The following is a 25,565-nucleotide window of genomic DNA, read 5'->3' as shown; positions in this document are numbered from 1 at the left end:
AAAATAAAAAGATGGAAGAGGTTAAGCTTACATAAGTTTGTAATGAGTTCTCAAATGTAATATGAGGGCTGCCAATCCATTTCTTAATCTGTTTTATATGGACACTGCAACAGACAACATAACCCCCTCCCAATTGTGAAAATATAATAAAATCCTATTATTTTTCACAATGAAACCCTATAAACCTGTCATGACACCTTGGTTTGATGCTGAAGAAGCGCAGGATTCTGGGAAAAGGCCGTGGAGGGAAGTCATGGCAGGTCCCAATCTTCCCCAGCCGGGCCCTTTGAAAGCTGCTGATGTCCCCCTTCATCAGACCCTTGGGGCCACACAGCTTCCAGGCTCCTCCCCCCCGCCCCTCCTTTTGTGTTATCTCGTACCACCTATCTGTCACTGGAGAGTGGCTTGGCTCCTCATCCAGATCACCGGCATCTGCATGGTAGCCATCATGCTTTCTGCTCAACACCAGGGATATGCAAGATTACAGGAGGATACACTGCTACTGCTACCACAATAAATACTACAATGGCTCACAGTTAGTCTTCTAAAAAATTGGTATTTGTCATTATAGCTGTAATTTATATAATATAACAGTAATATGTTTAAATAGGTGCAAGGTTTATTTTTCCATCAACTATAATGACAACTGCTGCCAGGAAATCTATTCAACTGTAGCTAATTAAAGTCAACAGTAAATCTGGGAGATTGTCAAAGGATCAAAGTTGTCCAACTACTCGAGTCTGCACTACGAGGAGGAATTAGTTGTGTTCAAGACCAAAGTATTGGGTCTCGCATCTGTTGCATTTGTTTTTGAAGTTTTACTCTCAGAAATTCAATGATGATTCAAATAAATAAAATACCCACGAGGCTAGTTTGGAGAAGAAACTAGAGTGAGGATGAAGCCACTTTGTCAGAGGTAAGAATTAAACTCAGCGCTTTAATTACTGAATTCATCAGATGTGGATCCACATTTCAAATGTTAATAGTTTGAAGCTTGTCAAAGTTTTATTGAACTTTTTATGTACACAAGCTTGCATCGTGGGCTTTTCATCTGTACACCCTTTTTGCGGATGACCAGGCGTGCAGAAAGCCTGATTCATAGAAGATAAGATATTTGTTGCAATTAGTCTTCGGACTCATTCAGCTCTAAATGGTGCACGGGGGGAGGGGATAATGTCTCCTATGATAAGACACCTGAGATAGAAATATATCAATAGAAGACTCATTTAGGAGTCTGATATTATTATCCACCGTCAAGCCAGTGACACGCAGTCAATTCCAGGACCACAAGGCAGCTTTCCTTGAACTGCATCAGAGGGAGAGCAGGCCTCTGTATTTCTTATCTGCCCTGTACTGCAGGAAGCAGGGGAGAAAATCAAGACCTGAGCATGGTCGGTAGATGAAGGGTCAAGTGCTTGATAGCCAGGTGCTGCTGGAGAGAAAAACCCAAAGAAAGTAAAGCAGGTGGGGGAAATCAGCTTTATAATGACAACAGGATGCCAGCTCTGAAGAGCAAATAGCCAGTTCTATAAAGCAAATGAGCACGATCTGAAAGTAAATAACCAGGTGCACAATAGACGGTTGGTTGTAGCTGAGCGACGAATGCATACATAATTGAAATCTTTATCATTTTTTGCTTATGGGGAAAAATAACATTTGTTGAGAAGAAAATGATTGTAATCACGAATACATTTTGCACAGTTGTCATTTATTTATATGATATAAAATGAGGTGTATCTTTTCTCACTTTCAGCTAACAGTGAATCAAGTTTTATTTAATTGAACGGTGAAAATAGCAGTCGTTCGTATCTCTGTTTTTCCTCTCTTTGCTCTCCTGCCATTCTTGTCTCTCTGTTTCTGTTTCACGTTTTTTCTCTTCTCTTCTAATGGTTATCTCTAATCTTATTTGCATTCAAATTACCTCACCAGGTGGTACACCAATCAGAGGTAAGAATGCTGGGTACAAAAAAATCTTCTCCACCTCCTCTTCAGCCCCCCCACCCTCTCAGCCTCCATCACCTTTGTCCTCCTCCTCCAGTCACCTCAGCGTGTCCCATTTCTCTGTCCACTCGCTCTGCCGTCATCACATTGTTCAAGAGCGCGTGTGGTCTTGGGAGACAAGTACACACATGCTAGTGACTACGTAGGTAAATGAACCACTGACTTAACTTTGACAGTTTACCTGCCGACGTTCCTGCCACTGTCAGCACCTTCTAACTCCCCACCCGCCAAATACGTCCTAGCTACCCAATTCTGACAGTTTTGACATTTCAGGGATGAAGTGTCGCTGAACTAGTGCCTAGTCAGCCACTCCCTCAAAACTATTACAATAAACATGAACAAAAGGGCTGCCCTGCTAGCAGCTAGTGGACTAATGTGGTGAGGACCAATGAGTGTAGAGGAAGAATCTGGAGGTAGCTCATCTAATGGAGCGGGCTTATTACTCTCATGCAACAGCCCCATGCTTTTGGTATAATTTTATTTTAGCTAATATAACGCACACTGTTTTTGAGAAACATTCGCAAGCCTAGTTTTATAGAAGAGTAAAAAAACTGCCTCAAAAATACCAGGGATGATTAAGAAAGTGTCATGCTGTTCAGGTCCTGTTAAATATTGAAAAAAAAAAAATTCAAAGACGTCTGTGAACAAATGATGACACAGGTCACAAGAATGAGCCAACTTAGACATCTGGTCCATAACATCTTCGAAGTGGCAAGACATTTATTAGTCAACCCACATTCAGCATATTCAAGGGCTTTACAATCTTTACACAAGCTACAAGTGTAATGGAGGAAATAATAATTTACATGATTACAAGATACTGCTAGAATACATGAAATAGACAGAACTATAACACATTATCTGCCTTAATGAAACTAACTGAATGGAAGGACTGCACTGAAACAGGTTTGTTGTGAAAGCACCTTGAACCAAACTATACATTAACACATATGAAGGCTCAGCTCAGCTGTACACGTCGCTGCCTGTGGTCAATCCAGTAAGCCGGGTCATTAAGTGAGTCCAGTGAGATAACTGTTGAAGAATTAATAGTCTGCAAAGTGCTCTTTTTCAAGGTGTGAAGGTTAGACCTCTCTGTCTGCACACTGTCTTTGGCAGCTGCCCAGAGAGCGAACACACGCTCTATTACTGAAGGTTCAACTTCCTACTTGCAAATGGAAGTTTCATCAGCTTCTAGCATTTCTGTTCAGGGCTTCATGTGCCAAAAATCCCAAACACCTTCTCCGGCAAGAGGTCAGAGCTGACGTCATCCGTTTTAGCAAATACCTGGAGCTTTTGCTTCTAGAACGCAAGACTGAGATCGTTCCACAATGGAAAGTTTGAAATAGATAACTGGAGAGCAACATCTCTGCTTAGATATGCTGCTTCCACTTGGTATACGGTGACTGACTCTCAATGAGAGCTATTTCATTCTGACGGGATGTTCTGTGATATGTAGGAGAAAGGCTTGCGTACATGCTGTGAGTGTGGCTCTGTGTGCGTGTGGTCTTCATGTGTGTGTGTGAGACAGAGAGAGTAGTTTAAGGACACGCATCCCAGATGAAGGTTGCTGCGCCTCCATCTCTGGGTGTTCAGTCTGCACCAGATTCACCAGGGATGTTTTCACACACACATTAACTACAATGGCTTTTCTTAAAACGAGTTCATAAAATCATGTTACAAACCCATCCCATGTTACATTTCAGGATTGTATTCTGAAATACGTACATTGTTAACCATTTGTTAAAAAACTGCATGATGTATGTCACATTCACTGCTGATATACACTCACCTAAAGTATTATTAGGAACACCTGTTCAATTTCTCATTAATACAATTATCTAATCAACCAATCATATGGCAGTTGCTTCAATGCATTTAGGGGTGTGGTCTTGGTCAAGACAATCTCCTGAACTCCAAACTGAATGTCAGAATGGGAAAGAAAGGTGATTTAAGCAATTTTGAGCGTAGCATGGTTGTTGGTGCCAGACGGGGAGTTTACGAAGAATGGTGTGAAAAGGGAAAAACATCCAGTATGTGGCAGTCCTGTGGGCGAAAATGCCTTGTTGATGCTAGACGTCAGAGTAGAATGGGCCGACTGATTCCAGCTAATAGAAAAGCAACTTTGACTGAAATCACCACTCGTTACAACCGAGGTATGCAGCAAAGCATTTGTGAAGCCACAACACGCAAAAGGCGGATGGGCTACAACAGCAGAAGACCCCACCTGGTACCACTCATCTCCACTACAAATAGGAAAAAGAGGCTACATTTTGCAAGAGCTCATCAAAATTGGACAGTTGAAGACTGGAAAAATGTTGCCTGGTCTGATAAGTCTCGATTTCTGTTGAGACATTCAGATGGTAGAGTCAGAATTTGGCGTAAACAGAATGAGAACATGTATCCATCATGCCTTGTTACCATTGTGCAGGCTGCTGGTGGTGTAATGGTGTGGCGGATGTTTTCTTGGCACACTTTAGGCCCCTTAATGCCAATTGGGCATCGTTTAAATGCCACGGCCTACCTGAGCATTGTTTCTGACCATGTCCATCCCTTTATGGCCACCATGTACCCATCCTCTGATGGCTACTTCCAGCAGAATAATGCACCATGTCACAAAGCTCGAATCATTTGAAATTGGTTTCTTGAACATGACAATGAGTTCACTGTACTAAAATGGCCACCAGATCTCAACCCAATAGATCATCTTTGGGATGTAGTGGAACGGGAGCTTCGTGCCCTGGATGTGCATCCCACAAATCTCCATCAACTGCAAGATGCTATTCTGTCAATATGGGCCAACATTTCTAAAGAATGCTTTCAGCACCTTCAATGGGGATCAAACACAGTATTAGTATGGTGTTCCAAATAATCCTTGAGGTGAGTGTATAATATTGCGTAACTGCTAAAAATACATTTATTTTTCTATCTCAAAGCTAACATCCCTAATGATAACTGAATATGAAATGTTTGAATACAGGCTATGGAGATGTTGAAGAAATGAATGGACAAGTTTTATCTCTCATTTCCACCAAAAGTAAAGCTTAACGATTTCACCAATCAGAGGACATTTTTGCTAATTTGGGATTTAAACTAAACATTATTTGCTAAAAGGAACGTTAAACTGGTACTGAAAACGTGTCTGTAATAATTATGCCTCTAAATGACTACAGTAGCAAAAAAGAGCATCAAAGGGTAGATTGGCTATAGTCATTCTTAATTATTCTGCAAGATCAGACATAACCGCATATAACTGGAGATATCTTTGGTCGGTGAGCATGTGTAAGAAAAGTAAAGTCACAAAATCACTCAGAAAGTGTGTATTTTAGACACTGTTGTTTAATTGTTAATGTTACTTCAAACAAAAAACTACACACATTGGATCATCTTGATCGCAAAATCACTTTAGAAAGTGTGTATTTTAGACACTGTTGTTTAAATGTTAATGTTACTTCAAACAAAAAACTACACACATTTGATCATCTTGGAGGCAGAATTTCACCGCGTGGAACATGTTGTACTCGCCAGTCTTCCTGCTGTCCTTGTGCATTTTGCCCCCAACTCACCATCAATTGACGGCTGTGTTTGAAGTGCCCATCTAACAGCTATCTAGCAAAAAGATCTCTCCATCTTCAGCTACCGTCTTGCTTTCTCCGATGTTACTGACTGCAACTAACAATCGTTACGTTTTCCCGGTCAACCGGTTTATTTCCGGTATTCTGATATTTTCCAGTATTAGACTGGAAGTAAACAAATACGTAGCAGTAAGTAAGTAAGTACGTTAACTCTGCTAAAATATTTTGTTGCATAAATCTTGGTCACATTAATTGCATAGAATAATGCGTTTATGTTGACAGCCCTAGTAAATACATGTCCTGTGCCAGAACAGACATGTTTCTCTTTGCATATCCTCTTGCTCACAATTCAAAAGCCCCTAAAATAGTGTACACACCAATCCTAAGTTGGTTTGCTGAAAGCTGTTGAGACAAAATCTGCTCATTAATGAATTCCAGAATTGACAAAACAACCAACCTGTTTCTGTGGAATAATATTATGAGGTAATCAATATTCAGTAAGTAGAGTTCATATCTGAACCAAAAACATGATTCATATTGTAAATTGTAAAATGTCATGTGGTTCAGTTTAAGCAACCAAACTCCTTGGTTCAGGTGAGACAAAAGTTTGCTGTAAAATAGTAACTTACGGTTGCTACCTTAATATTGTGATGTAATTATAGAAACAACATTAAAATAGATAACAAGAAACATTCATGCTGAAAAATAGCTTTACAATATAGAATGAAAACATATGTATGTGGGTGTATGATTCACATCACTCCACCACCATTTGTGTGAGTGTGTGCTCGTTCAGGACAGACCTGAACTCTGACCATCTGCCCTCCCTCCCCAGGAGCGCTTCAGATTGAGAACAGCGAGGAGTCGGACCAGGGCAAGTACGAGTGCGTGGCAGTCAACAGCGCCGGGACACGCTACTCTGCTCCCGCTAACCTTTATGTTCGAGGTAAGACCCCTCCTGACCCTCCGTCCTCCCCCACCGCCGCCCAGGTCGCCGCCTCCAACATCAAGGTCCTCTCTCGTCCTCTCTTCTGCACGGCGGCGCTGCCTACTGACTGCTAATAGGAGCTCGGATTCAACCGCAGTGAAAGTGGAACCTGTTGATGCCTGTCATACCGCCGCCTCCCCTTCTGTCTCGTCTTTGTCTTGTGGGTGCTGACCCATGTATTTATCTAGGATGTCCTGTTAGTTTTCTTGACCTTAGCTAACCTCGTCGTGCTTTGTGAAAGAGAGGTTGGCTGCGGCTTTGGGGAAGGTGCCGTTTTACGTGTGAACTCTTGCCACAAAGAGAAGGCGGCCACATTCGCCCGTATATGTCCCCTGTCTGAAGTTCCTCCCAGACACGGGCTCTGGGACCATGTCAAAAAACAAGTCCTATCTTAATATTCAGCAACCATATGCACAGTGACATAGTTCTTGAGTGCTTTAATGAAGAAATATCCAGTTTTTCTCTGCCACTATTTTGTTTTTTGTTCTTCAGCGTTTTTTTCCTCAGGTTTTTTTTTCTGTTGCTATGGTGGCTTTTACCTCTGAGAATCATGGTTTTTGTCTGTTTCCAAGTTGGGTTTTGCCACATTGTTTTAGCCATAGTTTCTTTCCGTTATTGCCCCAAAGCATGCTCGTTTTTATTTGACCATGAATGGACCATAATTTACTAAATCAACATCATGCTGTATTGAAGACGACTTGAAACTTGATTCAGAATTATTTTGCAACACGAGGGGTGAGGCATCTCTTCACTGACTTCCTTTGTCAGACCCAGAGGTAGCTACCAGACATGACCATGTACATGAGTTCCCAACAACAGATCACAGAGCACTCACATCCAACATCGGCATTGTCTTTGATAACTTAAGCAAGCCGGGGGGATGGAGGCGCATGGAGTAGTGGGATGCGCTGGGCAGTGTTGTGCCTGAACGATAGTTCATGAACGCGTTCATATTTTGGGCGAACGTGAACTGAACGTACTGTATTAATGCCCGATGAATGTTACTGTGAACTCCTTCATTCTGGTGTCTATGAACGGCACGTTCTTTCAGGTTAACATCGTTCAATGGGGTGCCAGATTTCTATAGAAAACACACCGTAAATGCGCCTTAATAAGTAGCGGAAAAATCACCCAATCTGGCAACACCAGCCTCCAGTGTCGCACCGCCGCTTGCGTCATCAAAAAAAAAAGAAATGCATGGAGGCGACAGCAGCGTGTAGCAAAGAGGCGGCGTATAATAATTTAAATGAGTTTTATGAAGTTACTGACAAGGTCGGTGAGGATGGGAGGAATCTGACCTTTCTTTGCAAACATTTGCACCTTAATGATAACTGTTGTGTTTTTATTCCTTATTTTAAAAAGACCATTCAAGCAGCATGTGTTTGAGAATGTACTGTAGGGGTGAACGCTGCAGCTGCTGCTAGTGTGGAGTGAATGGACAGCAACATTAAAGCAACAATGGGGAAATGCTGTCCCCTCAATGCTAATGTAAACCCTGGTTGGATAAGGATTCAAAATTGGATATGAAGATTAAATCTGATGCATAGCTTCAGTGTTAAAACTGATAAAATAATTGCTGTCTGTGGTTCTATATGGGCTGTGGCAATAAGTTTGAAAAATAATAGCTTACAGCGCCATATGGAAAAAAAGAACTGAACTAGTTGGAACCAGGGCCGGCGCTAGCCATTTGGGTGCCCTAAGCACAAATGCTTGGTGGTGCCCCCCCAACCAACGAACCAACCAACCACCAAAGGAATAACAACCATTCAGAATGTCTTAGTTAGGTTCTCTTTATTCCCCAAATAACTTCTAAACATAAATAATTTACATAAACAAACATGAAAAGAAATAAATTATATAAAAGATAAAATTATAAATTATAATGACCAAATACCACTACAATTACTAAAAACACAGATTTGGAAGTGAACATTGTAAATGCAGAAAGTATTCAAGTATATAACCGTGTAAGTAATAATGTGCACATTTCTTCAGTAAATAATATACATAAGTACAAATAATAATAATAAAGTGCAAACTGCACAGTAGAATTTGCTTTACCATCTCTATAAAAGAGACCATTCTGCTATCCGATAGAACAATATTACAAACATGTTCACTACCATCAGTTGTCAAAGGCCCTACAGAGGCACACGCCTGCATTTCCTAGCTGCAAAATCAGCTCTCAGGTCATATGACAGTTTCTGAGCCATGTCCCCATTGATGCTGATGACAGCCAGACCACTTAAACGTTCCTGCCCCATTGATGAGCGCAGGTACGTTTTGATTAGTTTGAGCTTTGAAAAGCTTCGCTCAGCAGAGGTAACTGTGACAGGGAGAGTCAGTGCAATACGAAGAGCAATCCACAGATTGGGATATGCCGCTTGAAGCCGATTGTTATGCAAAAACGTAAATGATAACATAAAAACAAATGATAACAGAAACGGTAACGGTAACAGAAACTTCAGGCGGCCCGCGGACGAGTACCGAATACGACCCACGGCGGTCCGTGCGGACATTATGAGGCGAGTACATGCGGGCAGCCGGCCGCCCGGTGACCGCTAGCAACGGTCCTCACGAGACAAAGTTTGGGGACCCCTGATTTAAAACATTGTCTTAGCTGAGGGCGACGCGCGAGCATCATCCCGCTGTCTCTTCTTTTTTCTTTTCTCCGCCCCCGACTCTTGATGCCTTTTCGAAGCCGTTTCAAAGCTGTCTGCCACATTTGAGATTTGAGGCATAATGGAACAAACCACTGGGAGGTGGGGGGAGGGGGGGCCGCACAGGAGGTTCCCCTTTTTCTCCACTAATTTGGTCTAGGCCTATTACTTTTTGACTTTGTATGGATTTTGCATATTAGCATGCTTTAGACATATTTTATTTGTTATTTATACTACTGTGATGATTTTTCACGTCCCAGATTTTTTGGTGCCCCCCCAGGCACTTGGTGCCCTACGCGCAGCGCGTGATGTGCGTGTGCGGAGCGCCGGCACTGGTTGGAACTGTGAACTTAGTTCAAATATTTTGAAGTTTGAACTATGAACTGAACTAGTTCATTTTAAAATTTGTGAACTGAACTTTGAACTAGTTCATGTAGAAAGTGAACTTTCCCAACACTGGCGCTGGGAGCTGCAAGATTGGCAAAGGTGTCCCTGAGCACGCTAATTGCTCCCCAGACAAAATATAACAGGTTATAATGCAATGTAAGTTGCTTTGGATAAAAGTGTCAGCCTAATGACATGTATTGTAAAAGAAAGCTCTCTCTGAGACTCTCTAATCCCAAAAATGAAGATGTAGTTTTGGAGCTATTTTGTTTGCTGCTTGCATATCGCTAGAAGTATTCAAAAATCCATTCATCTTTGTAGTAAGAGTCCTCACTAAAGACAACGGGAAGCCGTAGCCAACCAAGTCAGATCTTGAAGTATATGATTTGTGATTTCTGCTTCTCTTTTCAAGGTTCCTGTCTGTGTTGCTTTAACCTTTAACCTCTCCAGGTGCACTAGTTTTTGTCTCCAAAAGTGTCCGTCTTCTTTTGTCTCCATACTTCTTTCTGTCTTTTTAGTTGTTTTTTCAAGTTTGTCCTTTTTTCTGCTTCTCCGCATTTGGTGTCCCAGTCCACTATCCCTCTTCCACATGTGTGTCAGTCATATATGCACACACACACACACACACACACACACACACACACACACACACACACACACACACACACACACACACACACACTATACAGTATGTTTCTGTTCATCTCGACAATGCTTATCCTAATTCTGTTTTTAAGTTTGCTTTGTTGTTTGTGAGAGAAAGTGCCTTTGGATGTTGCTGTTGGTAAATAAGACGTTACCTGGAACAAAACGAGGTCTGTTGGTCCACTAAATAGTAAGATTACGTAAAAATTCAAACACATTTAACTCTAGGCTGTTAATGCACCACTCACAATGACAATGGGTAACCTTGGCCTCTGGTACAAAAATGGCTACTCCAGCCATTCAGGATAATAGAAGTTGCTTATAATAATAATAATAGTAACTTTTATTTATATAGCACCTTTCAAAACAAAGTTACAAAGTGCTTAACAATACGCACACAAGATTTACAAAATACATTCAAGCAGTTTATAATAAATAAGATAAAGACCCAGTCACCTTTAGTGACCAATTGAGAGCTTGGGACAGTTATTAAGCCTGAAGATCTCAGGCAGCACTCAGGCTCATACAGGCTCAAGTGTTTACTGATGTAGGCAGGAGCGAGATTGTTCAGAGCCTTAAAAACAAGCAGTAAAATTTTAAAATCAATTGTAAAGCTCACAGGTAGCCAGTTGTCGAAGCAGATGTGTACAACGTTGGTAACCTGAGCATCAAAGGACAGTGCAGATTCAAAACGAATGAATTCACTGAAGTGGGAAAGTGAGGATGGCAAGAGTGAGTTAGCATTAGGCTCAACATGTTCTGTATTGAAACGGAATCCAAAATGTTTGTACAGGAACTGTTAAAAGTGCCTCACAAGCTCTTCTACCGAGGCCAAGTTGTCTGTCATTTGAGCTACACTGTGAATCAGTAAAAGCACTGCAGAAGCGAGGAATAGAGAGAACAATTAATAGGCGGATACAAATCATTTAGGGGAGTTTGGGCCCAGGAGAGAGGATTGGAACCTGGAAAAATACTGCCTTATGATAAGAAACTGCAAAAAAAGTCACGTTTTCCACACGAAAACCATGGCAGAGCACAGGGTCTAATGTGTGTCCTTTGTTGTGCCTTGATTCACGAATTGGGTGAAATTAAAAGAATCTATCGGAGTTTGCTGAACTCTGAAACAAGCAATGAAGTGGGGCAGCAAAAAATCACCAAGAATAAGAAAATTACCATAGGTCTGATAATTCCTGAATAACACCAGAATTAGGTTTTGGGGGTCTGTAGATTAGGACACATAGATTGGGCTGCTTGTTCTAAAACTCAGATATTCAAATGAGAAAAAACTGCCAAGCGAGACCAGGGAACGACTAAATTATACTCATTGCTAAGGGATCAAACATTAAGTAGGCAGATTTGACCTGTTACAGCAGATTGTGGGGTGTAAACGGTTTCAACTTGGATGAGGTTTTTTCTGTGTGGACTGTGTGAACAAATGCAAATGAAATTGATGTTGAGTCAAGTTGAGTCTGCTCATCTCGCGGTTTAGTTTTAGAATGTAAATTTATGTTTTGACATAGCCACAGCAGTGTCTGCCAACTCTTAGCTTTCCTATTACTCCCCACACAATGTTTACTACAAATAATGAGCCATGTTTTGCTCAGTCTGTGCCACTGCACAGCAGGTGTCTCCCACCGTAACCATGGAAACATGTCTTTAATTAGCAGAAGTGGTAAGGTTTTTTCTGGCATCAAACAGTTAATCGGACTGGTAAAAATACATCCTCAGCCCATTAAATTCGACTCCTTGAGCGCTGGAAGGAACCTGATTCTTGAGGACTTACCTGTGCTAACATTGGGTTTTAAGTAAGTGGACCACGGGGCCGTCTTTTATGCAGCATTAGCTCGTCCCTCCATAGAAAAATGAGTCTGTTCCCATTGAGACACATGGCAAAAGGAGAAGATATTTCCGAGGTGAGTGTTTGACTAATCCTATCAGTGGGATCAGTGGGATCCATCTTTATGTGTTCATTGATTTTGGGGTTGCTGGCTGAGCTCGCTCAGAGTGCAGGGGCAAAATAAATGTGGGCAGCAGCGTCTCTCTGCTCCGCCAGGCCTAATGAAGTCTGGCTGTCTGAGCCTTGGCCTCCTTAATGCCTTCATTCTGCCGGCTCTGAAGGGCTCGGAACGCTGCAGCCGAGCTAAGGACAGGGAAGGCAACGTGTGTGTGTGTTTGCAATCTTGTGTCTGTCTGCTTCTGTTCGTTCAGAAGTGTGTGTGTCGACTGGAAACACAGGAATAGCGATGTTGTACAGTCTCATCAAGATGTGTTTCTTTGTGCTCATGTGAGAGTGTATCCTTTCAAGTTGTGCACACTGCATTGTTATGTTCTATATGCCGTGTGTGTGTGTGTGTTTGAGTGCTGGTCACCTCACTGCAAAGGCTGTTGCCTCTACTGTGAATTTCTCACTCGTTAATGGATAAGCAGATATTTGCCTGTTTCACTCTCTCTGTTTCTCCTTGTCTTCTTCCTCCTACTCCTTTTTGTTTGTTATTCTTTTTCACTTTATCTGAAACCCCTCCATCATCATTGCACTCCGCCATCCAAATATCACAATCCAAAATCTCACCACTCAGATCAACGGGAAGGTTGGTTTTCTTCACTCTTCGACCCCCCCCTTAAAGCCCAGGCCTGGCAGACTGGAGCCGTGCTGCGCCAGCGTCTTGCTGGGCGCCTCAGGCCCGTCCCGGCCCCTCTCTCAGGACCCCATCCCCTTCAGTGCTAACCCCTTGTTACCCAAACTAACCCACAGTATATGCTGCCTTGCGCTACATCCCATATTGCTCCGTGCGGCTTATTCCTCTGAAATTTTGTGAAATGGGTAGGTCTTTAATTCCAGTGATATTATTTTTGTACAAAAGATGGCATTTCCACATCAGGAAAGAATGCAAAAGTATCTTCACTCTCTACACAGATTTGGGAAATATGAACTTTACATTTGATACAATGTGACTTGACCTCACACAGCAGATAGAGCCGTTATCCTCTCTTAAATCATTTTCATTTGTATTCAAAAGCAGAAGATCAGGGATTTTCTTACTGCCTAAACATGTGTTGGCAGTAAGAAAATATTACATTTCTAATATTGACAGCAGGTATTGTCCATTAGGTTATATTGCTGAAAATAATGGTGCACAAAGGCATTGCTTTATATTAAAAAAAATCACATAATACAAATCCAAACAGTACATTTTTTGCGTCTTCTAGGCAAGTTGTCATTCACTCACCCACTAGCCCCGTGAGTGGTTAACCACTTCAGTCATCAACCACTTAAGCTGTCACAAAGATGATCAGTTTAGCGATCTAAATATTTGAGTTGAGTTGCAACGAGCGGGGACCAGTTGGGGCCCTTGTATGTGCTCTTGTTACACACCTTGCAGCTTTCTTGATGAAGGAAAACATTTTTACATGATTCATGGGGACATCATACTCCAAGTTCATAGTTTTTGCTCACTTCACAAAATGTCAGTCCCATGATGTCCTCACCAGCATGCTGATTATGTTTTTGTTGTCTCGACTAATTCAAAGGCATGGCTCATCCCAGCTCATCATTACACTCAAACTGCTTTCCCCATGCTCTCCTCTTATCACTGCCTCCTGGATAGCTTGACTCCAAGAGAACGAAATCACTTCAAACGTGTTTAGCCCTTTCCAAGACCCTTCATTAACAGGAGAGCATTGAGGAGCTCAGGAATGATACTACTGAGATAACTACAGCCTCTGCTGCCCTAATTTGTGCTTTATATTTGGATTTGCAGACTTTTTTTTCTTGTTCCTTTTTTCTGGCTTTATGTTTGAGGCCAGAGAATGTGTAGCGACATGCTGCATGAGTGCAAGGAATCCTATATTTTTTTTAAAATCTTACTAACACTACTCTTTCAGGAAACACAGTGCTTGGTTGCTGTTACCTGCATGAAGCTAATCTAGTTTTATTGTTATACACAAGGAGAATGAATGTTTGTTATATATTTTTGAACAAAAAAAGAACTATTTCATTATAACATGTATGTAATGTACCTTTGGGAATTCTCAGCTGAAAAGATTTAAGAAAATGTAATTATGAAAGATCTAATTAGAGCACCTCAGGTAGCTAAGTGGTCATGTATGCCACACAACACAACATGGTGGGTTTAGGCTTTGGGACCTTCGAGGCATGTCTTACCCCTCTCTTTCAGCATACAGGATACGGAAAGAATTTATAAAAATGTAGTTGCAGAAGTGCAACCAAATATATAATCCCCTTTAAAACCAAAAACCTCAACAATACTCCTATTTATAAGTATTCCAAACGTGTTCATCCTGAGGGTTCAAGGTCCCTGATTTTTCCACTAAATATTTGCAGAATAAAAGACTTCTCTAGAATCCCTTCTGTGGGTTCCAGATGAAACCCTTTAAATATAAAATGGTTCTTGCTAGAACCTTTCGGTTGCGTTCCATGTGAAACCTTTTGACCACCCTGGGTGGAAATTCTTTGCAAAATCTCCTGGGTGGGTTCTAGAGCAAACCTTTGGTAGCCCCTAATAAAAATCCCCACTGCGTGCAGTCATGTTTGACTTACCGAAGAATCCTTCTGTTCAATATTCTGTCTCAGTGGGTTAGTGTGCAAAGATACCCTCAATCAACAAAATACTCACTAAGATTTACGTATTACGTAATACTATTTTAATAATAATATTAAGTTGAACCAAAAGTAATGTTTGCTTAACATGTTAAGCTTAACCTAATGTACCGTAACGTTTGAATTTAACTTCATTTGTCATCACAAATTTTAACTGTTCAATTCAATTCCAAACTGTAGTGAATTGTTCTGGAATTGAACTTGAAGGTTGTGTTTTTGCCTTTAAGCCACGGTGCTGGCTGAATGAAGGCCCATTCATTCTCCTCATAACCTCAGCATGCAAGGTATCTTAGATTAGGAAGTTACTTTTGTCTCCACTCAGCTTCAGGGTGTTTTATTTCATGTTCAAATTCCGGTGTCTACTTCCTTTCACCTGATAAAAGGAAAAGGAAAGGAGCATGATTCAAAGGATGTGTTGTTCAGTGTAGGGCCGCCTGTAGAAATGTTGGCTACTTTGACACAATGAGCAGATCCCTGGCCTGTCCCCGGGCCCCTGGTACTCCCCTGTGCACTAATCTGTAATCGGATGATGCACTTATCATTGCATTGTCATGGCCGTGCTGATGGATGCTGTGGACAACATGTTATGCACACAAGCCCAAACTGCACATCAGCACACATTAATTGTGCCTCCCAACTTGATTTTCTTATCAAAGGGCACCTCATGCTTTTCTGTACCGCAAGCTTCCCGCTTTTCAAGGCTAAATTTCTACTTCATATTGATGACTTTTTGTGAAGCATCAGGACTGAAATTGAAGAGCTATGAATCAGGTAATAAAATCATGTTTACATGATAATGAACTAGTTGTTATGATTATTGCTTTAGGTCATAGTGTGGATTATTCATGTAAGGTGAATATTGCATTCAATATTGCCCTACGTGTCCTTCAACTGACTTTAAATGCATTCGTTGCCTGAATGTTTTTTCTTTATACTCTCTTTAGAAATAAGAGTTTACAGGGTATTTAAACCAAATACTGTACAAATGAAAGAAAACAAAAAAACCCCATTCAAAACACTTTAGAAAGTCCAAAATTAAATTTTGTTACAAAAAGTAAAAATCTCCATCAAGTTGTGCTTGTCAAAGGAACATTTCTACAGCATTCTTCATTGCGATGTCTGCATGCCACTGGCTCTCCACCTGCGCAGCTGCATGATGTCCTCAGCTTTGCACATGGATGCTTCCCCACCTCCATCTACAAGTGCAGCTCTTTCTCTATTAGGGCTTGGCCTCCCAAATCTTCCTCTCTTCTCCCCTTTACCGCCCCCCTTCTCCTCCCTCCTCCTTTCTCTGGTATGCTAGTAAAAGATACAAGTGTGTCTGCCTTCTAACTCTCAGCTGCTCCTAATGTGCATCTGCTACTACCTAAATATAATTGTGGCGACTAAGTGACAATTTGAGTCTTAACCCTGTGTCATCCACCCATCAGGCCATAATTACAAGCCAACAGAAGAACTAATAGCATCACTTTTAACAGCTGACTCTATTGTCATGACATTGTGACTGTCCTTGGGTCCCTCAGTGCGGGCCAGCACATTATGATTATGATGTAGTACTAATCAACAAGCATGCATCACTGTGTTAGGACTGACATTAATTGGAAATCCTCGTATTCACCTGGCAAGTGCAAATCAATATCTACGTTTGAAAGTGCACTGCAGTTGTTTATCAGCATGAGTGTCAGTGCCTTGGCATCTGCTGGCATGAGATGCCTAATGAGGCTGTAAGGGGTCAAATATGTATGCGTTCCCTTTATAAGCTGCAGCCCCTGTAAAAAGTCAGTGTAAAAAGTCCAAACATCAGATTTGAGAATTCCCCTGAGAATCACCACCTACTAGCAATGGAGGTGTTGATGGGCATTTTGTTTTTGGGTAGTCCATACGAACCTACGTATGACATTGGGTCCATTCTCATTAATCTCTGGATCATGCAATCATGCAACATGCAACATTAACCGTTATAGGTCATTGGGAGGTGAATTAGTCCTTAACAGTTGATTGATCTCAGCCTAAAATGAAATACAGATGAAAAGATGCTGAGTGACATTATTCCTCAGAGGATAAATAGCACCGATATTCTACAAACTCCACACTTTTCTTTGCACTTGTCACGTGAAACTGAAATGTTTTCCAAATTGTTCAAAAATAGTTCCAATCCAATATTTATGTTCACATGACTGCTAATGTAACTGCTGGCCAGCTGAGGCTAACACATCCTTAGTTCCATACCTACTCCATCTCTGCTGTGGTAAGGATATCAACAGGTAATTCACCATGCTATGCTGTGATAATCAATAAGATCTCCAACATATTACCGGCTCTTCTGTTTCCATCTACCAACACACATGGAGGCCTCTCTTTGAGTGCATCGTTTTGCACCCTTCCAAAATGAAAACCGTATTCCTGTTTGTCGATGTCCATCTTTCTTTGGAAGCATTCAGCTAAGTGAAACACTTTAGAGATTAGAGACAGGTCAACTGTGTGTGTTGGAAGAGGGATGGGGATATGAAATGCCAATGTCTGGCTTTGCTCTGCACCAGCTGAAAATGTAATATCTCCAATACCTTCTAGTCCCATATCCTGCCATTCAATACAAGCTTGGCATGAGAGATACAATTCTCCCCAATGATGTTAGGGCTAAACCTTGCCTGAAGTCTTAGTATTTAAATCATTAATAGATGTTAAATATTGTTTTTCAGCATTTGTAAGACCATTGTTTAGGATCTATTGGAGGAAAGGGAATATGACAGTTATGGCTTAGTGTATGCTGACCTGAAACAATCCGTGTGTTTCTGTTGGCTTACAGTAAGTGCTCCATATCGACATAGGGACATAATCCTCCATGTTTCTACAAGCTCCAATGAACAAACCAGAAGATACATTTAGAGCGGGTTCCAAACTTTCACGTAGTTCACTGACATGTTTGGGGAGGGAGGAGCAGAGAGAGAGGTTTTTAAATGGATGCAACTAACACTAAATGCTGCATGCTTCGATGTAATATGTCAAATAAGTTCTACAAAATGCAATGGGATTCATGACACACAACATTTTCATGTTAATATTGGATTTGATTAATGTTGTCACATGCTAAGTAATTACAGCAGCCAGTTCATAAACACTGGCTCACTGAGTTTTGGAATTGATCAATTATAGAATCAAGCCAAGAAGTTAAGCCAAGTAGCAAAAATGCAAATTCAGAATATTCTAATCAAACGGCCATCCTGTAGCATCAATGCCATTGTAGAATTTTCTCTCTCAACGCCTTCTGAATCTCAGAGCCCTCTACTCGCCGTGCAGGCCTCAGTAGCCGAAACAAACTGCTTTCTGTGCTGCAGCACATTAACACTCACCCAGGCATAGCTCACTTATTCAGCCAACGTACCACATTACCTTACAGCCTCATCACTTCTACATCCATTTTTCTATTTTAAGTGAAAGGCCCAGTGATCGAATTGGTCACCCCTGCCATGTGTTTCCCTGCGTAGTTAAACCAAGACCAAAACCTTGGAAAAGCTTCTAAGCTCCTCGCGCTGATTCCAGCCTGCATCTTAAATCCTACTTTGTGAGTCAGATTTCCGTGACCCGGTGCTCTGCTGAGTCAAGAAAGCGAGGACTCCACACAGCCGCGTCTGCAATTTTAACGCTAACAAGGTACTGTCACGCCAATCCAGGCGCAGCATAAGGAGATCAGAGAAGACTGCTTACTCTAGAGTTCTCACCTGCAATAGTCTCAACCTGGTGGAGTCCAAGTGCCTGGACCTTAATCCAGCAGGAATCCCCAAACATCCCCAAACTCAGGCTTAGGGCCTCAATTTACTCAATTTTTTAACATAGCAAACACTAAATTAATTGTGACATCTAGTAGAGAAAAGCTGGAATAACACGGGGTAATGCCAGATCAACATCATGCGGCTCTCAGGGGGAGAGCCCAACTAATCCCTTGGTCCCAGACTGCAGTAAAGACTTTCTGTCTATGAGAGCAATTTGAGGACTCAAGTGCACGCCTCACAAACTGATGTCAAAGTCACAGATGAGTATTAAATAAATCAATTAAATTAAATTAAATTTACAACAAATTCAAGCACTGCACCTTCATAGAGCATTAACTACTCAGCTTCTTTCGGGATAGTGATGAAAGCTGTAATGTCCATGGATGTGAGAGACAGAATAAGTTGCTTAATGCAGTTGATGCCAGTAATTCTTGTTGTCTTCTGCTCAGAATATCTGTTTGTAGGCCCGCAGGTGTTTCTACAAGTACTGCGACTGCAAACTGCAGCAAAGTATTTAGGGGGACCCACATGGTGGGTACTGCGTATATCCTGCAGAGTGGAGGGGGAACAAGAACTAACCAGAGAAACACACTCACAAGCATTAAAGGCACTTTAAGTGTCACCTAAACTAAGTTGTTGCGGGAAGAGGCATGATGGATATGTGAATATCTTTGAAAGTGACTGAAGTAGTTTCCATGCATGATAAAACTGATCATGTGTATCCCTGTAGTGAATTGGAATATTTCAAATTGAAAGACCCCAGACTGGTACTAACACTCTGCGTTGAGTATAAACCCAGGTTTAGGTAATCCAATGTTAATTATACACAGATTCCAATCAGAATAAAACACATCGCGTGAATCACGGTTTCACGAGTCCTACACAGTCCGCCGCGGGCCTCACAGCATTGCTGCACTCTCTCTAAGAGCCGGTTTAGCTTCCTCTTTACATTTAACTCTTCTCCCCGCACAACATGAGCAACCACATAATGTGCTTTCAAAATCTCTGCCAAGCTTCATTGCATCAACATGTTCTCTGACATGCAGTAAATACCAGGAACTGCAATAAACCTCCACTGAGCTCATTGTTCTTCAACGATAATGATTAAACATTAAAGCTGTTACCCAGTCGGTTACAGTATACTGTTCAATTATTGATGCTGGGAAAGTAATGTGGTTGTAAAAGCAGACATCTCACCACTGTAAGCAATACAAAGGGACGTTAGACATAATGTAAAAAATAAAAACACGACCTCTTTTAGTTTAGTCATAATAATGTTTCTACTCTTTTGAAAACTCTTTTGACTTTTGAAAAATCTCCCAATTGGAATCCCAACTGAAATAAACTATATTGAATCCTATTTATTGAGCAAGGGAATGAAATAAATTGGCTTTTTAGAAAAACCTTGACTAGAGCATGATGGGACAGTCAAGCTCTTTATTCAATGAACACTGGTGCACAGTACAAGCCAGGCAGGTCAAACATGATGTCTGCCCAGTGGTCCCCCACCCAACACCTTCCCCATTCCTCGTCCTTGTGTCCTCTCACACTTCCGCTCTTCACACCCTGCAGTGCGCCGCGTGCCTCCACGTTTCTCCATCCCGCCCACCAATCACGAGGTGATGCCCGGCGGGAGCGTGAACCTGACCTGCGTGGCGGTTGGTGCGCCCATGCCATTTGTCAAGTGGATAAACGGAGAGGCGGAGCTTACCCGGGAGGAAGAGATGCCTATTGGCCGCAACGTCCTAGAGCTCACAAACATCCGTCAGTCCGCCAACTACACCTGCGTGGCCATATCCTCCCTGGGCATGATCGAGACCACGGCCCAGATCACGGTCAAAGGTCAGACACACTCTGGGTAGAAGCTGTAGAGGCGCAGGATGTGCTTGGAAAGAAATCAAATGAGTGCTTGTTTCTCATGTCATTAATAAATGTTGCTTATATGAGGTGTTGGAATAAAAAAAATTCAGATTTGGTATTTGAGTTTTAAAGATTTCAGGGCTGCAAGACTTTTTTATTTTGTCTAATTATATTTAATACCACCTTGCAGCCCACTGTCATTTCCTCCATAGATATTCCACAACAAAAGCCCATCAGCCCATCATTTTATAATGGGTTGGCTGTGTGAACTTTTCCATCCGTCGCTTTATTTAATTACAGTTGTTTAATAAGTTGCCTCAGCAATGATAGAGCTCTGTTTAGATATTTCGATGTTGCCTGTTTAACAGCTTTGTCAGTGACAGTTCTTAATGATTCTATTCTGTTCATTTGTGCGAAGAAGTGATGCAATTCAACAGCACAAATTCCTAAATGCTTTTCTACAATTTATTAATTTATGTGCATAAATTAGTCCTTTGTTAAGACACCTGGCGGGCTCGATATGTAAGGGATTATACATTATGGGATATCTTATGAATATTCCTGACAGCAATACTCTGGTGTTTGGCTGCATAATAGATACATGTGCACCTCTGATGGTGTCGGGTTCCGGTTTAGTAGACTACAGATGGATTTTACATAGGATTAGATGCAGCGCATGCTTGGCAATATGATACATTTTCCCCGGAGAGGCACAGACACTGGCTCCTTTATAACAATTAACTATCAGTTTTGAAAAGCTCCATGACTTCAGAATGTGAACATCTTCTTTCTGCTCTCTGACAGCCTTGCCCAAGCCGCCCACTTCCCTCATTGTGACAGAAACCACGGCCACGAGCGTCACCCTTACCTGGGACTCTGGTAACCCGGAGCCCGTGTCCTACTACGTGATCCAGTACCACGCCAAACTGTCTGACAATGGCTTCCAGGAAATAGACGGAGTGGCCACAACCCGATACAGCATCGGCGGCCTCAGCCCCTTCTCTGAGTACGAATTCCGCGTTATGGCCGTCAACAACGTTGGCCGGGGACTTCCCAGCGGCGTGGTGGACACCCGCACAAGTGAACAGGCGCCCTCCTCAGCTCCTCTTCACATCCAGGCGCGCATGCTGAGCTCCAGCACCATGCTGGTCCAGTGGGAGCCTCCAGAGGAGCCGAACGGTCAAATCAGGGGGTACCGGGTCTACTACAGCTCTGATCCCGGCAGCCCCATCAGCGCGTGGCAGAAACACAACACAGACGACAGCCAGCTCACCACCATCTCAGGCCTCACAGCGGACATCACATACAACCTCAAGGTGCTAGGCTTCACCTCAGTGGGAGACGGGCCTCTCTCCGAGGTTCTGCAGATCAAGACCCAGCAGGGAGGTGAGAACCATTTTATTTTTATTTTTTTTGAAGGGTTGCATGTAAAAAAGGTGCTGGCTGTAATGATTGCTTCCTTTTGGCCTCTCGACCACTTCCCAATATGCAGCAGACACTACATTGAAATACCGTAAATTCCGGACTATAAGCCCCTAATTTTTTTGCCGCGCTTTGAACCCTGGAGCTTATACAACGGTGCGGCTATTGTATCATTTTTCACAGGCTAACGCACAAGAGTGAGACAGACAGGTGCATGTTACGGGAAACCAATCTGGCTGTCGGAGAAGGAAACAGAACGGCTACACGTAAACTTGCCATTAATGAACCAATGGTGAGACGTTGGAGACGGCAATGTGAAGAACTACGGCACGGACAACTCTGCGTTAGCAGTCGTTTCTCTGCCGTGTGGAAAACCTGCTGCTTATATAAGTACACATCTTATTTTCGTTCTAAATTTAGGTGGCGCGGCTTATATTCACTCTCTATAGTCCGGAATCAACGGTTTTATCTTCTCGGGGTTATTAGCATTTAAGAGAAGATATATTTGTGTTCACTTGATGAATATACAATGAAGTGTAACGTTGTAACAACATTGTTTTAACAACTCCTTCTACACAGTATTGAACCTGATATTGGAAAGTGAATTATATATGTAATTGTCGTAAAAAAATCGAACAAATATAATCAACGCAAACAATTTTTAATCGTGTAAAGAAGGAATATTACAGTATTCTGCTTCCTCTGACTTTTCTACTTGGCAGCTACATTCTAGAATCTGACTTTGTTTGATTTGATCTGCAAAGGCATTTCAAGTTAAACCTGTGTGTCTGCCTATTGTAAATATGCAAGAAGTTCTTGAGAGCATACAATGGTTGCGGTAAGTTAAGTCTCTCCAGGTTTAACTCCCATCATACAGAGCTAAAATGTGAAACATTAGTTGTCAGATATCAACCAGCTGAAATGGGCACAGTGGGGTAATTGATGCACAAGGAAACCCAGGAGCATACAGCATGTATGTAGAACGAAGGTCTCACACACTTTATCCCCAAGGACAAACGTAAAGGAATAACAATAGTATTTCATTCACAGAGAGCCTGTTCTGATGATTTCCACACAAACAGCAGGCCTGCGATGGAAGATAAAGACACTCAAATACTCCTGACCCACTGTATTTATATTACAGTATGTAATAGTTCAGCACCCTTCCAAGCTGACATAAATCATTTTGACTTTGACTTGCATATTACAAAGTCTGGTAACTAGTGTCCCACTGAGAAGGGAGGGGTTGTTTTTATGAACTCATCGCTGCGATTAATGTACAATATTACCAAGTCGTGCCATCTTTTATGTGGCCATCTACTTTATCGTATAATCTGAAGCAATGAGCTGTCGAAGTCAGCTCGGGTAGAGAATCCCTGCTTCATTATTTGCTATTTTATAGTAGAATCAAATGCAACACATGGAGTAATTCAATTCAATTCAATTCAATTCATTTTATTTTGTATAGCCCAAAATCGCAAATTACAAATTTGCCTCAGAGGGCTTTACAGTCTGTACACATGCAACATCCTCTGTCCCGAAACCCTCACATCGGCACAGGAAAAACTCCCCAAAATATGAAAAAACCCTTCAATGGGAAAAAAAGGGAAGAAACCTTAGGGAGAACGTCAGAGGAGGGATCCCTCTCCCGGGATGGACAGACTGCAATGGATGTCATGTGTACAGAATCAACAATGTAAAAGATGTACAATACATTCAATTTCTCTAACAGAGATGATACAAGTAATTGCAAGTAGCAGAAGAGGTGTACGGCAGGACCACTGCAGGGACAACCTCCATCAGATCGAACCACCATCCACAGAGGCTTCTGTGGGGAGGGAGAGCAGAAAGATGTTGGTTTATGATGACAGTAATATGAATCATATTTAAAGTAATGGTGATGGCAGCAGCAGGTGTCAGCAGAGCCCTGCCAGGAGTCAGAACCGGGGTCCGCACAAAACTATGATCCACGGAGACCTGCTAGGCGAGAAAGCACAAAAAACTCCCGGAAAGAAGCTTAATTAGTGATGTACATTAATAAAACATGGATGATTGTGGGAGGAGAGAGTGAGAGTGAAAGAGGGGCTCGGTGTGTCCTATGAAGTCCCCCGGCGGTCTAAGCCTAGAGCAGCTTAACTAAGGGCTGGTCCAGGCTAACCTGAGCCAGCCCTAACTATAAGCAATATCAAAGAGGAACGTTTTAAGCTTTATCTTAAATGAACTGACCGAGTCTGCCCCCCGGACTGAAAGTGGAAGCTGGTTCCACAAAAGAGGAGCTTGATAACTGAAGGCTCTGGCCCCCATCCTACTTTTTAAAACTCTAGGAACCACAAGTAGCCCAGCATCTACGGAGCGCAGATGCCTTGTAGGGCACTACAAGGCATCTACACTCTCTTCCGGCATTTTATTTTTAAATAACAGAACTGAGTCCCTTTCTCACGGATCATGACGGTATGGTCACACTCATGGTGGTAATTCTGAAATCCACTAAATCTGATCTAAGTTTAATTGATCAGTATAAATCAGCACCTTTCACCCCTCAGGACTTTACAGACCTTGGAAGGTGCTTGGGAAAAGGTTTGTATTAGTGCATTAATGCTGATGTCCAAGGCACTCTGTTAGCAGGCCTTCAACTAACTCCTGTAATCATCAATCTGTATCACTTCAGATGTAACATGCTATAACTATAGTATGAATGATAAATGTTTGGAAAAAAACAGTTTCATAGCAGGCAGACCATCCTGTTTTCTCTACTGAAAGGGTTCCCTAAAGGGCATTTCCTACATTTCTTTTGGACATGGAGACAACAAGACACCCCTTCTTAACGTTAACTGCGTACCTTCCTTCTGGGTCAAGTTAATGTGCAAAAGCGTAGCAGCAACATATATAACATAACAAAGGAGGATGTGATCACATTGCAATAGAAGTGGGTAAAGTGTAGCTTTTCTCACAGGTGGAGATTCGGTGGGGAGATGTCATTCAAACACAATGTGCACACACCCATACCCTCTCCGTGAGAACTTAAAAAAACACTTCATCGCTGTACGGTAGGAGCTTTAAAGACGCATTAAATGAGTTCTTGTCTACTTTGGGTGAGTAAAAGAAGCTTGAAACAAAACGCAGCCTGAAGCCATTCTCAGATCAGTTGTAGTGGCTGCTGCAGTATGAACAATTAAAGCTCAGACAGAGCTTGAAGCAGCCTGTCCAGATGAAAGAGAGGTTACATGCAAAAAGTTGTCCCGCTCCAATATTGGCAAAACGCAAACGCATTCTTGCGTAACCTTTGAGGAATTGAAGGTAATGACGTTCTTTATACTTCACCTAGGAACTCCTTTACTTGGTTTTTCCTCTTTCGCGACATCTCTGTTCCTGTCTTTTAGTCTCTCCATGTCTTTGTTTCTGCCTCCAGTTCCAGCTCAGCCGACCGGTTTTGAGGCTGAGGCCGAGCTGGACTCGCGCATCATGCTGTCATGGCTCTGGCCTGTCCAGGATCCAATAATTGCCTTTGAACTGCTCTACTGGGAGGAAAACAATCTAACAAACAAGGTAAATTGAGCTTAAAATCGTTCTCCTGCAAAATGAAATGTATTGCAGTGAAGTGAAGATTTAGCTTGTGGTGGTTTTGTGCTGAATTGTGGGACTGTC

General features: G+C 42.0%; 1 protein-coding gene across 9 annotated transcripts in view; it reads left to right on the top strand.

Annotated features, from left to right (window-relative positions):
* Window positions 1–25,565, top strand: part of ptprfa (protein tyrosine phosphatase receptor type Fa) — a 230,788-nt gene that overhangs the window by 100,170 nt on the left and 105,053 nt on the right. For 6 of the 9 annotated variants that reach the window (XM_062563378.1, XM_037470079.2, XM_062563377.1 and 3 more), the window contains exons 6-11: window positions 1,930–1,947; window positions 6,409–6,519; window positions 12,827–12,838; window positions 20,211–20,480; window positions 21,303–21,884; window positions 25,330–25,466. In XM_062563378.1, the coding sequence (XP_062419362.1) occupies window positions 1,930–1,947; window positions 6,409–6,519; window positions 12,827–12,838; window positions 20,211–20,480; window positions 21,303–21,884; window positions 25,330–25,466 (1,130 nt within the window). The remainder of the gene's footprint in view (window positions 1–1,929; window positions 1,948–6,408; window positions 6,520–12,826; window positions 12,839–20,210; window positions 20,481–21,302; window positions 21,885–25,329; window positions 25,467–25,565) is intronic. The other 3 variants (XM_037470080.2, XM_037470078.2, XM_037470081.2) reach the window with 3 other exon arrangements.

Source organism: Pungitius pungitius, chromosome 7 (assembly GCF_949316345.1).
Source record: "Pungitius pungitius chromosome 7, fPunPun2.1, whole genome shotgun sequence".
Lineage (NCBI taxonomy): Eukaryota > Metazoa > Chordata > Actinopteri > Perciformes > Gasterosteidae > Pungitius > Pungitius pungitius.
This window is presented reverse-complemented; position numbering and strand designations above follow the sequence as displayed.